Raw genomic sequence first — 16,639 nt, 5'->3', positions numbered from 1 at the left:
TGGAGCCTGACCAGACTGCGCGGATGCGCAGGCTGGTCTGGATCCATGCTGGTCGCACACCCACTATGTTGGTTTTCCCATGGCACGGCTCATATTATTTTCATTACCATATTTTCTGCTTAATATGGATCACTGAAAAATACAGTTTACATAATTCATGTCAGACAGTTTGTATTCATGTGTTTAAATGATCTCATTACACACAAATATAGATGTATACATATCCTACTATGTGAATAAGACATCCTATCCTTACAATGGCATGAAAGAAGCAAAAACTAAATAAATTTCTATTTAAACAATCCCATAGTTAACAAATTTAGGTAATGCAATTGTAGGTATGCAGTATAAAGTAAACTAAAAAAAAAGAAAAGACAACCCTTATTTAGCCAAATCATTTACAGAAAAGTATACAATATACAGAGATTCTTCACAATATAACACATAATATAATATTAAGATTTCCTGCTCCTTATACATAATTGTTCTACCTCAAACATGAAATATTTCCGTGTCTAATAAAAGTCCTGTCAAATATCAAATTCCCAAATTGTAAACACATATTCTTTTAAGCAAAATCAGAAACAAAGATTTGATGCTTTTCAAAAGATTTACATCCTTGTTAACCATAAACTATAACTTTTACTGTTGTTGCCAACTTTCTCCCTTAAATAGTATAAAAAGATTCTTTCACTGAGCGTATGTCATTGTGCAGTTTTGAATATCTGGCTCAGGGGTAACTTTTAGGCCATTAAGAACAGGTTTGTTGTTTTTCTACAATATCATACAAAACAATGGTTTTATTGCATAGCAATGTCACGCTTTTAGCTTTCTTTGTTTAATAGGAAAATAAATCAGGTTGTGATAGGAAATATACTTTACCACATTACCTTGCATACACTGTGATGGAAGGAAATATCATTAAAGAAGAGCTGAAATATACTTATGTGATCCTAAAAAGTTTCACAACTGTTGTACAAACAACAACTTACACTTCCCAAGTGTACAAACAGTAAGTGCAAACAGAATTCTAACACTACCAGCAAATAACCTACATACATGTAGAGCAAAATCTACCTCAGGTTAATCTGCAATAAATCACTCGCGTGCAATGACGTAATCCGATCCAGGTGCGTGGCACGGTCATAAAAAGTAGTTACTAGTATGTCGTGTTAGAATCGAAATAATAAGTTCCCAAGTGTGATTTATCGTAGAATAACCAGTTTTTCGTTCTTATGCAAAACAATATATCACTCAGGCCTATGGCCTTTGTGATATATTCTTACGCATAAGAACTCAAAACTTTGGCTATTCTACGAAAAAACCACTTTTGAGAACTTATTATTTCTTAAATAACAAACCTAGCTGTATTAAAATGATGGTGTTACAACCTACAAGATGCCATAGTGAAACATAAAGGTAATACTGCAAATAGGAATTAGTAATAGTGATTTGACTTCTGAAATACTGTAAAATCATTTGATTTCTTGGATATTAAATTTTGTGTTCTGTCCAAAACGACTATTTCATTTGGATATGAATTTGTCGATTACCACTGGTAAGAATGGAAACTTACATTTGGATTTTGTTTCGTGGATTTGTGCAATCTATAAAATTAGTACCCTATCAATATTAATGAGTTCACAGAAATGCATGTTTAAGGAAATAAGCAAGTTCTTATAACAGTGTTATAAAATATATCAAATATTGATGCCTGGTAAGCTCATATAATTTGGTATCATTTGAAAGTGTAATGCCTACTGAAAAAGAAAATATAAATTACGACAAAAATATGTTATAGAATTTTGATTTTTTTTTACTTTTTAATCTTCAGTGATTCTTCAACAGAAATCTATTACAGTGTAAGTTTTATCATTTCACAGTCAAAAATATGAATGTAATGATTCTTGCATATTATTTATGGTTATAATATTTACTAATTCTTGTTCAGCAGAATGATACAAAAAACATGGAGTCATCAGGAATCGAAATTTTACCTAATTGTGGATCAGATACCATAAATTATAATATTCATAGTAACCCTCTGTAAGTCATTAGATGACTAAACCACGGCATCAGATCGTTTTTTTTTTTACAAAATATAACCACACACAAAGGCACACATGCATGCACTCATTGAACACAAACACACACTATAATATTGTTCAAGAAAGGTTGATGAATTGTCAGTTGAGAGTGTCATTGCTAATCTGTCTATGCTTAAATAGTTCAATATTTATCACAGTCAGCCTTGGTGTACTGTGTACACACTGAATTACTTGTTGTCTCCTTGTATCCAGGTAGTTTGTCCAAGTCTGCTCCTAGAATAGAACATTTGTTAAAAAAAATAATTACCTCTCATCTTAGCAAAGCCAAATTCATTAAGGAAGTCAACAGATGCATGGTTCCTAGCATACACTCTTTGAATGGCTTGCCAGTTAACAGTAAAAACTATTTACCTAAGATATGAAGGACAGAGATGCCAAGGACTAATGACTTTGACTATAATAATACCATTACCAGCAAGCCATTCAATAAGCATTTTATCGCATGTCTTTAGAAATAAATTTCAAATTTATTTTTTTCAAAATTTTTGATTTTTGACTTCAGCCTTGAAAACCTATGTTGAACAATGAACAGGTGGATAGCACAAAGTATGGTCAGCGCTCCATATAGGGAGTCATGATATAATGATACACATCAGGCAATTTGGTACCTAGGTGGTGACTGGGTGGGGGCAAACTATATTTGTCGACCTTACTGGCCCCCAATCTATTATGGAAGAGAAAAAATAAATCTGCTGTATGATTATGAAAAATAATTCTGCTCATCAGAATAAAATACCGGTACTGTTACATCAAAAGGAGTACGTCACCAGCTTTCTTACCTGTAATAAGGTTATGGAGATTGCAGTAGTTTGTTCCTTGATCAAGAAGAGCATACCATGTCTCAGAAGTTGAAAAACCCTGTAACAGTTGTAAAAAGACATCACTGATTAAAAGACCTAATTGATTATAACAAAGACAAGATGCAGACAAATTGGCAACTATTTAAACAAAAACAAAATATCATAGTAAGAGTGTGTTGCTTTAGGCAACAGACTAAAATGATATTTCATTACTACACCTAAGGTTCAGTGAAACATGTACGAGAATAAATTTTGGTTTTCCTATTGGTTCTCATAATGAAAACTTAGTAACTGTCCTGACTCTTATCAGTCTAGCAAAATCATGCACACTCCTATTTTGGTAATACAACATTTAATTCAACAATAATTCTTATATGCAGAGTGAAACAAAATAGATAGGCACAGAAAAAGTGAAACTAAATTTAACTTACCTTCACTGTGCACGCATTATCTGACGTTTTTATGAAGGTGAAGGTCAAATCATCTACATAATGTTTCTTAGGTGTTTCATGAGTTGCTGTAATCTCTGTGTCTGTTTTTGTCTTCAACTGGAAAAACAACATGCAAGGTTTACCAAGTTACAAAGATTTTTCTGTATAAAAGTAGCATGTGCATTAATACTAATGTTGGAATATAGACTGCTTCTAAACAGACTGCCATATTGTGTTAAGGCAGTGGACCTGAAATGACAAATTGCAAGTTGTGATCTCTTCAAATGCAATTAAGACATGCTCCAATTTTTATTAAAAGACAAATAAGCTCTGAGCTCTATTTACAAACAAAGAGTGCCTAAAAACTTATGTTACTTAACCCTTCTCATGCTGGACACCACTAATTCTGCCTTTGCGACCAGTGTAGATCATGATCAGCCTGCACATCCATGCAGTCTGATCATGATCTACATGTTTGCCATTCAGTCAGTACCTTTTTGGTAAGCACCCCTTTTAACGGTTAATGGTACTGTCCAATTTGAAAGATGGACAAGTTCATTATAGAAATTTAGCAGGGCAAGGGTTAAGAGAAGGTAATCAAAAAGAAATTGTGTCTTTACAGGTTAACTACCTGAAGAGAGAATTAAACGATAGAACAAGAGGCACCCTAGGTTGTGATGCCCTACTTACATTACTGGTCTTTTCTGGAACTTCATAGAATAGAACGGAATGTTAATTATGTAAAACTTTTAGAAAGCATTAGAGTAGTTTGAAGCATAAGTTAAATTCCTGAGGCCAGAGGCATGAAATCGTTGTTACAGGTAGCATGTCCTCTACTACCCATACCCATGTGCTGTTATCCTAAAGATCTGACAACCTTTGGCATTTCTAGATTTACCAAGTACGGACCCCTTATCCTGACCCCACTGTGACACATTAACAAAGAAAGGAATGTAGAGCGAGGCTATTTGATTATTACCTTGTACAGACATCTCTCTCCACCATTCTTACAGTTGTCAGGGCCACCCCACTGGTTGATTATTGTAACAAGGCGATTCTCTATAGCCATGCAATCTGCTGAAAAATTCCTGCAATAAAAATTCAATTAGTGTTATATATGACAGAGATAATAAACCATAAAATCCATGGAACTAAATCCATGGAAAATTAGTACAAGAGGGCCATGAAGGCCCTGTATCACTCACCTGACCTAAAGATCATCAAGATTAACATTCTGACCAAGTTTCATTAAGATATGATCATAAATGTGGCCTCTAAAGTGTTAACAAGCTTTTCCTTTGATTTGACCTTTTGACCTAGTTTTTGATCCTACATGACCCAGATTCAAACTGGGCCTTGAGATCATTAAGATTAACATTCTGACCAAGTTTCATGAAGATACAGTCATAAATCTGGCCTCTAGTGTTAACAAGCTTTTCCTTTGATTTGACCTGGTGACCTAGTTTTTGACCCCGATTGACCCACTATCAAACTCGTTCAAGATTTTATTAAGGGTAACATTCTGACCAAGTTTCATTAAGATAGGGCCCAAATTGTGACCTCTAGAGTGTAAACAAGCTTTTCCTTTGATTTGACCTGGTGACCTAGTTTTTAACCAAGATGACCCATTATCGAACTTGTCCAAGATTTTATTGAGGGTAACATTCTGACCAAGTTTCATTAAGATTGGGCCCAAATTGTGACCTCTAGAGTGTAAACAAGCTTTTCCTTTGATTTGACCTGGTGACCTAGTTTTTAACCAAGATGACCCATTATCGAACTTGTCCAAGATTTTATTGAGGGTAACATTCTGACCAAGTTTCATTAAGATTGGGCCCAAATTGTGACCTCTAGAGTGTTAACAAGCTTTTCCTTTGATTTGACCTGGTGACCTAGTTTTTGACCCCAGATGACCAAATATCGAACCGGTCCAAGACTTTATTGAGGGTACCATTCTGACCAAGTTTCATTAAAATTGGGCCCAAATTGTGACCTCTAGAGTGTTAACAAGCTTTTCCTTTGATCTGACCTGGTGACCTAGTTTTTGACCCCAGATGACCCAATATAGAACTGGTCCAAGAGTTTATTGAGGGTAACATTCTGACCAAGTTTCATTAAGATTGGGCCAAAATTGTGACCTCTAGAGTGTTAACAACGTTTTCCTTTGATTTGACCTGGTGACCTAGTTTTTGAACCCAGATGACCCAATATTGAACTCGTCCAAGATTTTATTGACTAACATTCTGACCAAGTGTCATTAAGTTTGGGCCAAAATTGTTACCTCTAGAGTGTTAACAGTCAAATTGTTGACGATGGATGACTGACGGACACAGGGCGATCACAAAAGCTCACCTTTGAGCACTTTGTGCTCAGGTGAGCTAAAAATGTAAAAAACAACATTGAAAAGTAGTTTTTATCTACAGGCTCTTGAATTTTAAAAAAGTTGTCTTGCAATAAACTCTTCCCTGTCTTCTATTTTTATTGATATCTAATAATTTTTTGGAATGATACATAACTACATGTATCAATAATAAACACACTTGTTAAACTGAATTAGTTTCTCAGAATTTTTGCAATATCAACTGTTCAGCTTCCATCAGAGTGTAGTCCTTTCAAATACCACATGCTCTGCAATACTAGCCTTCCTTTACATAGGAACTTAGAGCTTGAAGCATAAACTGTTCAGCATCCAATAAAGTATAGTCCCTGAAAACTGCATGCCCTACATTTTTATCTTGACCACAGCAGCCTACAACTTTCAACACTTACCACATTGCCAATGTTGTGTTTAAAAGAAGAAAACATCTGCCCAATGTAAGAATGTAAGACTCAAACCCAAGACGCCCTGCATGCAAATCAGGTGGCCAGCCTTAAGAGGAATATTTTACCTGTGGCCTGACAAGAGTTTTGTATGCTGTTTCTTTAACCTTTTTGTTTTCAGTTTGGATATTACATTTTATGAAACCAAGACTTAGTTATTCTGTTAGCTGTTGTGTAGCTTTTGTTCTATCAAATAAGAAAGAGTGAATCCTGTCTAGAGTGCAGCCTCTGATACTATTTTCTTGAACTTTGTAAAGTAGTTTAGTGTAACCTACTTCGTCAAATACCTTCCTTAACAAAAAAGGACCTGATAAACACTGTCAATAAACGCCACCAAAACCATGTTCTAAAATCCAGTGGTATCAAGTCAACTCATCCCCAAGTCAACTTGTCCCCATTTGGTCATTTAGTCCCCGCTCTTGACATATCGGTCAACTTGTCACCGTTTTGGTCATTTCTCTCTCTAATATTTGTACCAATTGCAAAAAATTTACCTGTCAATCATGATACAATGCTTCTTTAACATACAAGAGGTATTTGAAAAGGTGTTAATTAACTTAATGATGATTAATCACTTCTACAACTGGATGCTAAGTGTGACTGAAAGGTGTTGATAGTGATTTATCAATTTAAAGTTACATGTGTTAATCATCTTTTATGAAAATAAAAATACATGCAAATAATTGCAAGAAAGAACTTATTTATCAGAAGTAGTTTATTTGTTTTATATAAGAGAATCCACCTGTAAAAAAAAACAAAACAATAAAGGTATATGTTCTCTAATTTCACATAAAATCGGACATTTTTTAAGTAAAAAAGTACCATTGTTTTATAAAACTTGTGTTAAATACCTGTATTTCAAAACAGTCATGATTAGAATAACAAAATTAAAGCAAACTTTACACTTAAAGCGACGGAACAGTAACACACTCTGCACTTTTCAATGCAACCAGTATTTATAAAACAAGACAGCCATGAAGGCCCTGTATTGCTCACCTGACCTATTGACCTAAAGATCATAAAGATTAAAATTCTGACCAAGTTCCATTAAGATATGGTCATAAATGTGGCCTCTAGAGTGTTAACAAGCTTCTCTTATGATTTGACCTAGTGACCTAGTTTTTCACCCAACCTGACCCAGATTTGAATCTGACCTAAAGATCATCCAGATTAACATTTTGACCAAGTTTCATTAAGATATGGTCATAAATGTGGCCTCTGGAGTGTTAACTAGCTTTTCCTTTGATTTGACCTGGTGACCTAGTTTTTGACCCCATATGACCCAGACTTAATTTGACCTAAAGATCATCAGGATTAACATTCTGACTAAGTTTCATATAGATACAGTCATAAATGTGGCCTCTAGAGTGTTAACAAGCTTTTCCTTTGATTTGACCTAGTGATCTAGTTTTTCACCGCATCTGACCCAGATTTTAATCTGACCTATAGATCATCAAGATTAACATTCTGACCAAGTTTCATTAAGATATGGTCATAAATGTTGCCTCTGGAGTGTTAACTAGCTTTTCCTTTGATTTGACCTGGTGACCTAGTTTTTGACCCTACATGACCCATTCAAACTGGACCTTAAGATCATCAAGATTAACATGATTCTGACAAAGTTTCATGAAGATAAGGTCATAAATGTGGCCTCTGGAGTGTTAACTAGCTTTTCCTTTGATTTGACCTGGTGACCTAGTTTTTTATTCTTCTTGACCCAGATTCAAACTGGACCTTAAGATCATCATGTTTAACATTCTGACCAAGTTTCATGAAGATACAGTCATAAATGTGGCCTCTACAGTGTTAACAAGCTTTTCCTTTGATTCGACCTGGTGACCTAGTTTTTGACCCCAGATGACCCAATATCGAAATCATCCAACAATTTATTGAGGGTAACACTCTGACCAAGTTTCATTAAGATTAATCCAAAACTGTGACCTCTAGAGTGTTAACAAGCTTTTCTTTTGATTTGACCTGGTGACCTAGTTTTTGACCCCAGATGACCCAATATTGAACTCGTCCAAGATTTTATTGAGAATAACATTTTGACCAAGTTTCATTAAGATTGGGCCAAAATTGTGACCTCTAGAGTGTTAACAGTCAAATTGTTGACGATGACGCCGACGCTGCCAACGGAGGACGGACACAGGGCGATCACAAAAGCTCTCCTTTGAGCACTTGTGCTCAGGTGAGCTAACAAAAAAAAAAGTAGCTTTTATAGTAAAACTTACAGTTATACAGAACGTATTTACAGTACACATATTTTACATCATTATGGTATATTAATCATTTTCTGGCAAACTTTGACAAAAATAAGTATAACAAGCAAGTTAGATGATATTGGTATCCCCCGCCAAATGGATTTGTGTTGTGGAATGGCAAAGAAATATTACAACTCCACATGTTGATAAATATTCATGGAAGGTTTGAAAAATGAAAAAAAGGAATGAATATTTTGAATAAGGGGGTACAAAAAAATTGTTGGAAGGTGGGGGGACCTGGGTGCATGATCGGGATAGAGGGGGTAACTTGGTGAAGGAGCGAGGTGTGGGATGGGTACAACTTTGCATGTTGATAAAAATTCATGGAAAGTTTAAGATTTAAGGAGAAAATATGAAAAAAACAACATTTTTTTTTGTTGGTTGTGTGTGTGGGGGGCTGACCAGGATGGTGCAGAGGGGCACACAACTTCACATGTTGATAATAACTGTTCATGGAATTAAATGAAAGATGTTAAATGAAATTCTACCAATTAGTTAGTTTGTTATGTACAAATATGTGGATTTTTAACCAATTAAAGGGCAATAACTCTGTAGTTACTAAAGAGATCCTGACAAAATTTTGTGTGCATTACAATATATAATGATGACTTAAATTCAATTTAAGTTTGATAATTCTAGGTCAAATATTTCACAAGTTCTGAAGCAGAAATTGCCATATTAACATACCCTATATAGTTAACACTAGAAACTACTAAGGGCCATAACTCTGGTGTTACTTTGTCAATCTGACTGAAACTTGATGTGCTACATTTCCCTATATAGCTGTGAACAGATATATAAAGTTTTAACTAAATATTCCAAACCACTTTCCAGATATGGTTCTGGATGGACAGAAAGAGATGACGCAAAAACTATATCCCTCTGCCTTTAGCGGGAGACAAAAACGAGGCGCCGAAAAATGGGGGACAAAATGACAAATTTGCAATCGTCAAGGGGAATAATATGACAAAAATGGGGACGACTTGACTGGGGGATGAGTGACTAGGGGACCAGCTAATTGTAAATCAGTCCAATTAACACCATCAAAACTCTCACAGTGCAGACTTGGTCACATTAGGGGAGAAGATGTGTCAGGCAGCCGTTTAGCTCAGTCGGTAGAGCACTCTCCCTGTAAGTAAGGGGTCCTGGGTTAGAGCCCCAGACTGACTGCACATTTTTCTCACCCTAGCTGTGACATACCCATACACATTTAACCCTTTGTCATGTATTTGCAGAATATATTTTAAATATTTGTTTTCTCAGAAACTATATTCCAAGTGATTGCAAAGTATTTGCATCAGACTTTCGCAAACAGTCTGCAAAACGTATCACACTGAAGCAAAGGGTTTGCAAATAAACACTTAGATAAATTACAGACTGCAAAGGTTTTGCAAATAAATACTTTATTAAATTAGCAGACAGCAAAGCATCTGCAAATAAACACTTAGTTCATTTACTTCGCAAAGGTATTGCAAATAAACACTTTGTACAGAAATGAAAGAGCAAAGCATTTGCAAATAGTTAACATAGATGAACTTGCTTTCCTGGTAGGCTCTAGGTACAGGAAGTAATTAACCATTCTGTTTTCTGATTGGTCTATATTCAAATGGCAGGATTTTTGAAATATAGTGAGGAAATGTTTACACATCAGTTAGTAGAAATATTTTGGTGATGCAAACTTGTGTTAAACAGATTATTTATATAATATTCTAATTATTTTTTCTGGATATAAACTTTGTTGAATAAGGATAATGCAATACCATGTTGTTAAGCAATAGACTTCAAGAACCAGAGGATATTGCAGCATGTAGAAAGGTAATGTTAATCAATGATAGTTATATGAAACATTTTTTTACTCAAGCAATTGTTAAAACTTAAAAATATTACATGATGTTAGTTATTGTTACTGAATGATCACTGAAATGATTGACTTTTAATATTTATTTAAACTGCAAAATATTTAATGGTTTTGTGAATTACATCTGTTTTTCAGATATTAAAAAAATTCTTTTCTTTGAACCTCAGAAATTCATTTTATGCTGTTTGTTACGTATTTGCGAATACTTTGCATATATTTGCATGCAAGTTGCAAATACTTTGCTAATCACTTTGCGATTACTTTGCTATCACTTGCGATTACTTTGCTGTCACTTTGCGATTTATTTGCCAAAGTTTCAGTTGCGAATTGTAAATTGTTTGCGAAGTATTTGCATTCTGTGTGCGTTGTGTATATTTGCAAAAGCTTTGCAGAATAGTTGCACGTTTCGTTCCATTTCTACTCGTCTGCGGAATATATTCAGCAATCATGTGCTGCAACTGTTCTGCAAAGGTTATGGCAAATATTTGGCAAAGGTAAAAAGTATATTCTGCAAAGGCCCTGTTTTTGCATGGGATATGGCGCCCAACGTGGGGCTGTGGCATGCTTGCTTGGTCAGTCTTACGACGCATGCAATATCATATCTATCATGTAGCCTACCTCCGAAACTCGAGGATGAGTTTCCAATTTGTGGGGGTGTATGTTACGGTACGGATTTGGTCACGCTAGGGGAGAAGATGTGTCAGGCAGCCAGTTAGCTCAGTCAGTAGAGCACTTGCCCTGTAAGCGAGGGTTCGAGCCCCGGACTCACTGCACATTTTTCTCACCCTGTGACAAAAAACATGTTCCAACTTCACATAAAAATAAACTAATGGATTTTTAATAAACATAAATGTGTCATTTAACAACACATTAATCGAGCGCATAATAAACCCCTAATGAATCGCTAATGGAACATGCTACTTCTAAAATCTAGTATGCAGATGTACTTTTGAAGTACTTTTATGCACAGGCACGAGTATCGGACCCGGCACCAAAAAAATATGACCAGATTGATATAAAACCCTGTTTTCATCTTATAATTGACATATGTATCATTTGAAGGGGGCTGATATTTCACTATGTATTTTTCATTTTAGACATATCTAAGATGAAAACAGGGATTATAGTCATCCGCGGTATTCTCGCGTCATTGGTAATTTCGCGTTATTTCCGTTTTGCTCTTTAGCGCCATTTTGACATTGTTTACAAACAACCTACTTTCATTTTTAGTTCAAATTTTAATCAATTTATCCAGAATGCCTAGAAATTTGGAGAGTTAACTTTCAAAATAGTTGAAATACTTAAATTTCTATTCAGTTAAACTCAAATCCTTTATTTTTCACTTGTTACCATTGTTTTCGCCACTATTTTGTTTATGTCGTCTGTTATAAATAGGCCCAATTCGGATGAACGACGATCCAACAATGCCCCGCTTCCTTTAATTCCCGCCTTGGCACCATAATTTCCGAAACGGACTGGATTTAGTGGTCACATACAAAGGTTCAAAGGTCAGCAGGGCTTGACATTAACCCTGGTCCGCTGGTCCGAGGCCAGTGAAAAGCAACAAGGACCAGTGAAATATTTGGAGGATCAGTAACTGTTTCATTTAAAAATTGAGTGCAAACTGCTCTTCGGACCAGTGGCCCAAAATGGTTAGTGTCTAGCCCTGGTCAGGGTTCTGAGAAGGGACAGCTCTTTCAGGGGTACATGCTGTCAAAATGAGTAACTTGTTAAGTACTGGGTGCATGTGGAACATTTCGCATAATTTTACAAATATTGTTATAATTAAACTGTTATTTTTACAAACAGATACAGAATTACTTAGTGAACCCGAAATAAACAAATATCGTTGTAGTAACCTAACAATAATGCACCTGTCAATATTTTGCCCGCCCAGGGGGGCGGCGGGCTGACCCAGGGGAATTTGACATTTCAAAAAAATTGTTGTCTAAATCCCCACCCTAGAGACAACCTTTTTTGTCTAAATCCCACCCTAGAGCCTTGTTGGTACATCAAATGTTTGTCTAATTCCCGCCTGTCGGGAATGGCCTTCTGTCTAAAGTCCCGTGTATGCCCGCCGCTCCCCCGGGCGGGCAAAATATTGACAGGTGCATAATTCTACCACTACAACAACAACATCTTTAACGCGAAAATACCAAGGACATACAAAATCAAAATGGTAGAAAGTGTACATGTTGACACATGATTGTTGGGAGTAATTTAATTATATTTTATGTCAAAACTTTTATGTTTTGATAGAAAATGAATTATTTTAAAGTATTTGTCAAACAAAATAACTGTTATATATTTATTTGCTTTCTTACTGTTTTCAGTGTCACTAGTACCGCGAAAATATAGGGGAACAGGCTGTATCAGTCTGGTAATATTTTTTTGGTCCCAGATCTGATACTCGTGCATGTGCTTTTATGACACAAAGACTTTTTAGAAATAATTTACAAAAACAAGACTAGTATCAAAATATCTTCAGAATTACAAAATAACTATCTGCTGATTTATAATTTAGGCAGTAGTGAGCCTTCAAGTGGTTACTAGACTAGCCACTAGACTGATAATAAATACATTTCTTTGTCTAATTCAATTTTATAGAGACAAAAGTCAGTCTATTTTAGAGATTTTCACAGAGGACTGATGTTAAAATTATGATACTGGACATAGGATAAAGACTGGCTAAATTCACTACATTCGATCATAATAATGTAAATAGATATATCATAGTCTAAAAGCTAGTCTAAGTGGTTACATAACCAAAATATTTGGAAAGCGTGTACAATTTACTGCTTTTGAAATCATTTTCAAAATGAGAAAAAGCTGATGAAATTTTAAAATGACTCAACTTACCACTCCGCCTTACAGCTGGCATGGAGTGGCATCGGAACTACGGGACAAGCAATATATGTCCATAAGAGAAGGAATATCAACGGTGCACTCTCCATTTCTTCTAGTCATATGATAATCACGTGACAATCGGCTTTTGCGTTTAACGTACCGTATTGATCAGGTCGGCGTGACGTCACTTCCTAGCAGCCGATAAATCTGAGATACATGCAAGGTGAAAGTATCACGTAGCAACCCGTAGCGATAAATACTAGCGGTACGGGTCGCGATGTTGTTTTCGAATAAAATATATCGTAATACATTTTTATTTCTTAATTTTTATTTTTCCCTGTCCATTTATAATGCATTCCTAAAAGATTTTTCTAGTTTTACTGGAAATTATATTGATTATTAGCGTGTCAATAATGGTCTGGTAGCAGTGACATATGCTGTGTATTGTCAAGTCTTCGGCGATGTTGTTTTTCAATAAAATAGATCATAATTACAGTTTATTTGTTTTTGTTTTTTTTAATTCCTGCCCATTTTTAACATATTTATTAGATCTAACTTTTTTCTAATTTTACTGAAAATTATCGATTTATCAAGGCCGTCGCGGCCGGACCACTTTTTTGGCCTAGCATGATATCGGCCGTACCTTTTTTTATTCGTATAAAAATTTCAGCTATTGCTGAGATTAAAATTGCCGAAATATTGCCTTGCTAATTATCCGCAACTAGCATCTGTCATGATTGCCACGGGGGGTGTGAAAACTTCGGCACACTTCGTGTCAAAAGTATCGACCCTGCTTGATTGATTAATCATAATTAAACGCTTATCTGATATATCTTTAATCCGGTATGATGTAAAGGGCGATTTTTTTAAAATCTATATTAATTGCTTTGATGGAAAAAAATAGTCGTATGTTTAAAAAAACTGGAAACAATTGTGTTTTTCGTGGTATAATAATACAAAACTAACCAAAAGCTAATTTCTTCTAATTATTTTGAATTATGTTAAATAATTGCTTTAAATCAAATAAAATGCCGACGTCATCTCAACTATAAAATAATATAAACTTCGTTTCTATCTACTCTAACTTCTGAAACCGCATGCTTAACTTGTTGCTTAACGTATTGCTACAAAATGGACATACCTAAAATTCCAAATCAACCGAAGACATTTAAATTTCCGAAACGCATCTTTGGTCAGAAAAAATCTGGTGAACAGAAATGTCTTCGTGGTTCACCAATAGATCGTGGTTGCATTACGATGCAACTAATGACCTCGCTTATTGTCATGTGTGTATGGCTGCTCACATAGACGGCAAGTTGTCAAGTTAGAATCTTGATAAAGCCTTCATTATTAATGCCAACGCCTGATGAGACTCACACAGGGGTCGAAATAGTTGTTTTCTTTTGTATTGGCTGACACTTCGAAGTGAAATACATCAACATTCATTGCGCAAATATCGGATAGTTTTCTTTGAAAACTGTAATAAAATTGACTGAAAATCTTAATGGAAAATGCTTTCAAGATGCAAGGAAAACGTACTTACGGGCATCCCAAATCTTAAAATTTTCTAGGAGGAGACCTCCCAAACCCCCCTTACAAGAGGGGGAAACCCCCTCTCCTGCTCTCCCCCCTCTCCTGCCTTCGACACTCGCGGAACACCTTCGACGTCCCATGGCCGGACAACTTTTTCGAAGCCGGCGACGGCCCTGTTTATTAGCGTGTAAAAACTCTGGTGGCAGAAGTGACATGTTGTGTACTGCCAGTCCTTCGGCCCTTCGGATGTCAAGATTCCATTTGCGTAATATATATGTTATATCTATGTACATAATACATGTAGATCTAGTGTGAAAATCATAAAAATGAAATTGACATTTATATTTTATATTTATTTTTTTTGTAATTATATATTCTAAAATATTGTCCCTTGAAAAACAAATCTATTTGAATGAAATAGATCTATTTTAGAACTCAATTTTTCCATTGACCCAACTCATTTTTTTCCCATTTATTCATAATTGTCAACATCATCATCTTGAACAGTTGCGTCAAAAGTATACCCTCAATTTGACCTGCGTCCCTGAAAAGGATTAGTTTTAGGTATGATGGTATTATATGCCTCCGCTACTATTTTCTATATAAAATCAACAACATATAACATATTTTTATCAAGATTTCTAGCCTTTCACTTCCTGCGAGACTACCCTTGTCTTGAAGGTCTGTCTTTAGGCAATCAAAATATGCCCAAAAAATATGGGGTTGACCATAATGCAGTGAAACCATGGCCACGTGACTGAGACACGTGATGAAAACGCTAATACTGCGTAGGTAGACATCAGGAAATACCTACTTTCACTTTCATTTTACAAGGCAGCTTCAAATCAACTTTTGAAGCATATAACGTAGCTTAAAATCATCTGCGGACATTCCTTTTTACAATAAGCATCAATAAAGCTTATATCTGGCATGAAAATGGCCTTTACTAGGCGGGGAAATTGCACTATATATTGATATGGACTACATTCGAGGGGACCACGGAGGCTATCCGGCTAATTGCCCCCTTCATGCCTTTATAGGCTGAACACCACTAAATCCAGCTGTTCTTTATTTCATATAAAATCCGCTCACTTCATAACGGTGTTTCGACATTTTCTAGCATATCAGATTTTCAGAGACTTATATCCCCATAAAGAACTAGATCGCTACTTCAGAAAAACAAAAAGAAAAGTGGGTGTTAACTTTTATATAAGAAAACTACAGTTCGTTAAATACAACCCGCTGAATTTACTACTTTTCGCTTCTTTCAATTTCTCTTTACGCCGCCATTTTTATCTAGCATGCGATAGGAACATGCCGATTTCATTAGAATGCAAAATGATACATACTGAAACGCGGTAGGGTAAAAGTAAGCACGTTGCTGCTGAGAAAATGCACTAGGAAAGGAAAAAAGATTAGTACTATTTATATTTGGACTACTTGTGACTAGACCTGCGGAGGCTTACATTCATTTTGGTGATCAGCCTATAAAACGGTATCAAGTCAACTCGTCCCACAGTCAACTCGTCCCCGATTTGGTCATTTCGTCTCCCAAAATTGGTGATTTCGTCCCCCTCATGATAAAATTTGGTCAACTCGCCCCTTTATGGTAATTTTGTCCCCCCTAAATATTTTAGGCATTTTTGCCTTATTATGATATCTTTGACTTTAAAGTCATCGTGAGTTTTGAAAGAGTTATTATTAAATGGTTAACTTTTAATAATTAGGTTGGATAAAATAATCAAAGAAATATACTGAAAATATAAGACAATTAACTGAAATGAAATAAAAAAAAAAAAATACAACGCCTTTAGTAATAAAATATAATATAATAGAAAATCTAATTAACTTTTTATAAAATCAAAGTAAGAAAAGAGAGAGCCCTGATCATAAAAAAAAAGAAAGTTTTAATTAGAAATACAATAAAAAAATAAATAGACAACTAATATCTGTCACATATTATGTATGTATTACGAAA

General features: G+C 35.2%; 1 protein-coding gene across 1 annotated transcript; it reads right to left on the bottom strand.

Moving 5' to 3' along the window:
• Nucleotides 1-1,430: 1,430 nt before the first annotated feature.
• On the bottom strand, nt 1,431-13,287 carry LOC123531346 (uncharacterized). Its single transcript, XM_045312207.2, has 5 exons — nt 13,141-13,287; nt 4,319-4,427; nt 3,340-3,456; nt 2,888-2,966; nt 1,431-2,321 (listed from the first exon to the last, which is right to left on the bottom strand). Exons 1-5 carry the CDS (start codon nt 13,233-13,235, stop codon nt 2,230-2,232), a joined length of 492 nt encoding a protein of 163 aa, XP_045168142.1. The 5' UTR covers nt 13,236-13,287; the 3' UTR covers nt 1,431-2,229.
• Nucleotides 13,288-16,639: the final 3,352 nt, after the last annotated feature.

The sequence above is a fragment of the Mercenaria mercenaria genome, chromosome 11, assembly GCF_021730395.1.
Source record: "Mercenaria mercenaria strain notata chromosome 11, MADL_Memer_1, whole genome shotgun sequence".
NCBI classification, from domain to species: Eukaryota; Metazoa; Mollusca; class Bivalvia; order Venerida; family Veneridae; genus Mercenaria; species Mercenaria mercenaria.
This window is presented reverse-complemented; position numbering and strand designations above follow the sequence as displayed.

Bases quoted from the DNA above. Each gene is read 5' to 3' on its own strand.
- LOC123531346 (XM_045312207.2), bottom strand. From the start codon at position 13,235: ATGGAGAGTGCACCGTTGATATTCCTTCTCTTATGGACATATATTGCT. The intron at 3,457-4,318 runs GTAATAATCAAA...TTGTTTTTCCAG, and splicing joins GAGAGAGATGTCTGTACAAG to TTGAAGACAAAAACAGACAC. The intron at 2,967-3,339 runs GTAAGTTAAATT...CAACTGTTACAG, and splicing joins ATAATGCGTGCACAGTGAAG to GGTTTTTCAACTTCTGAGAC.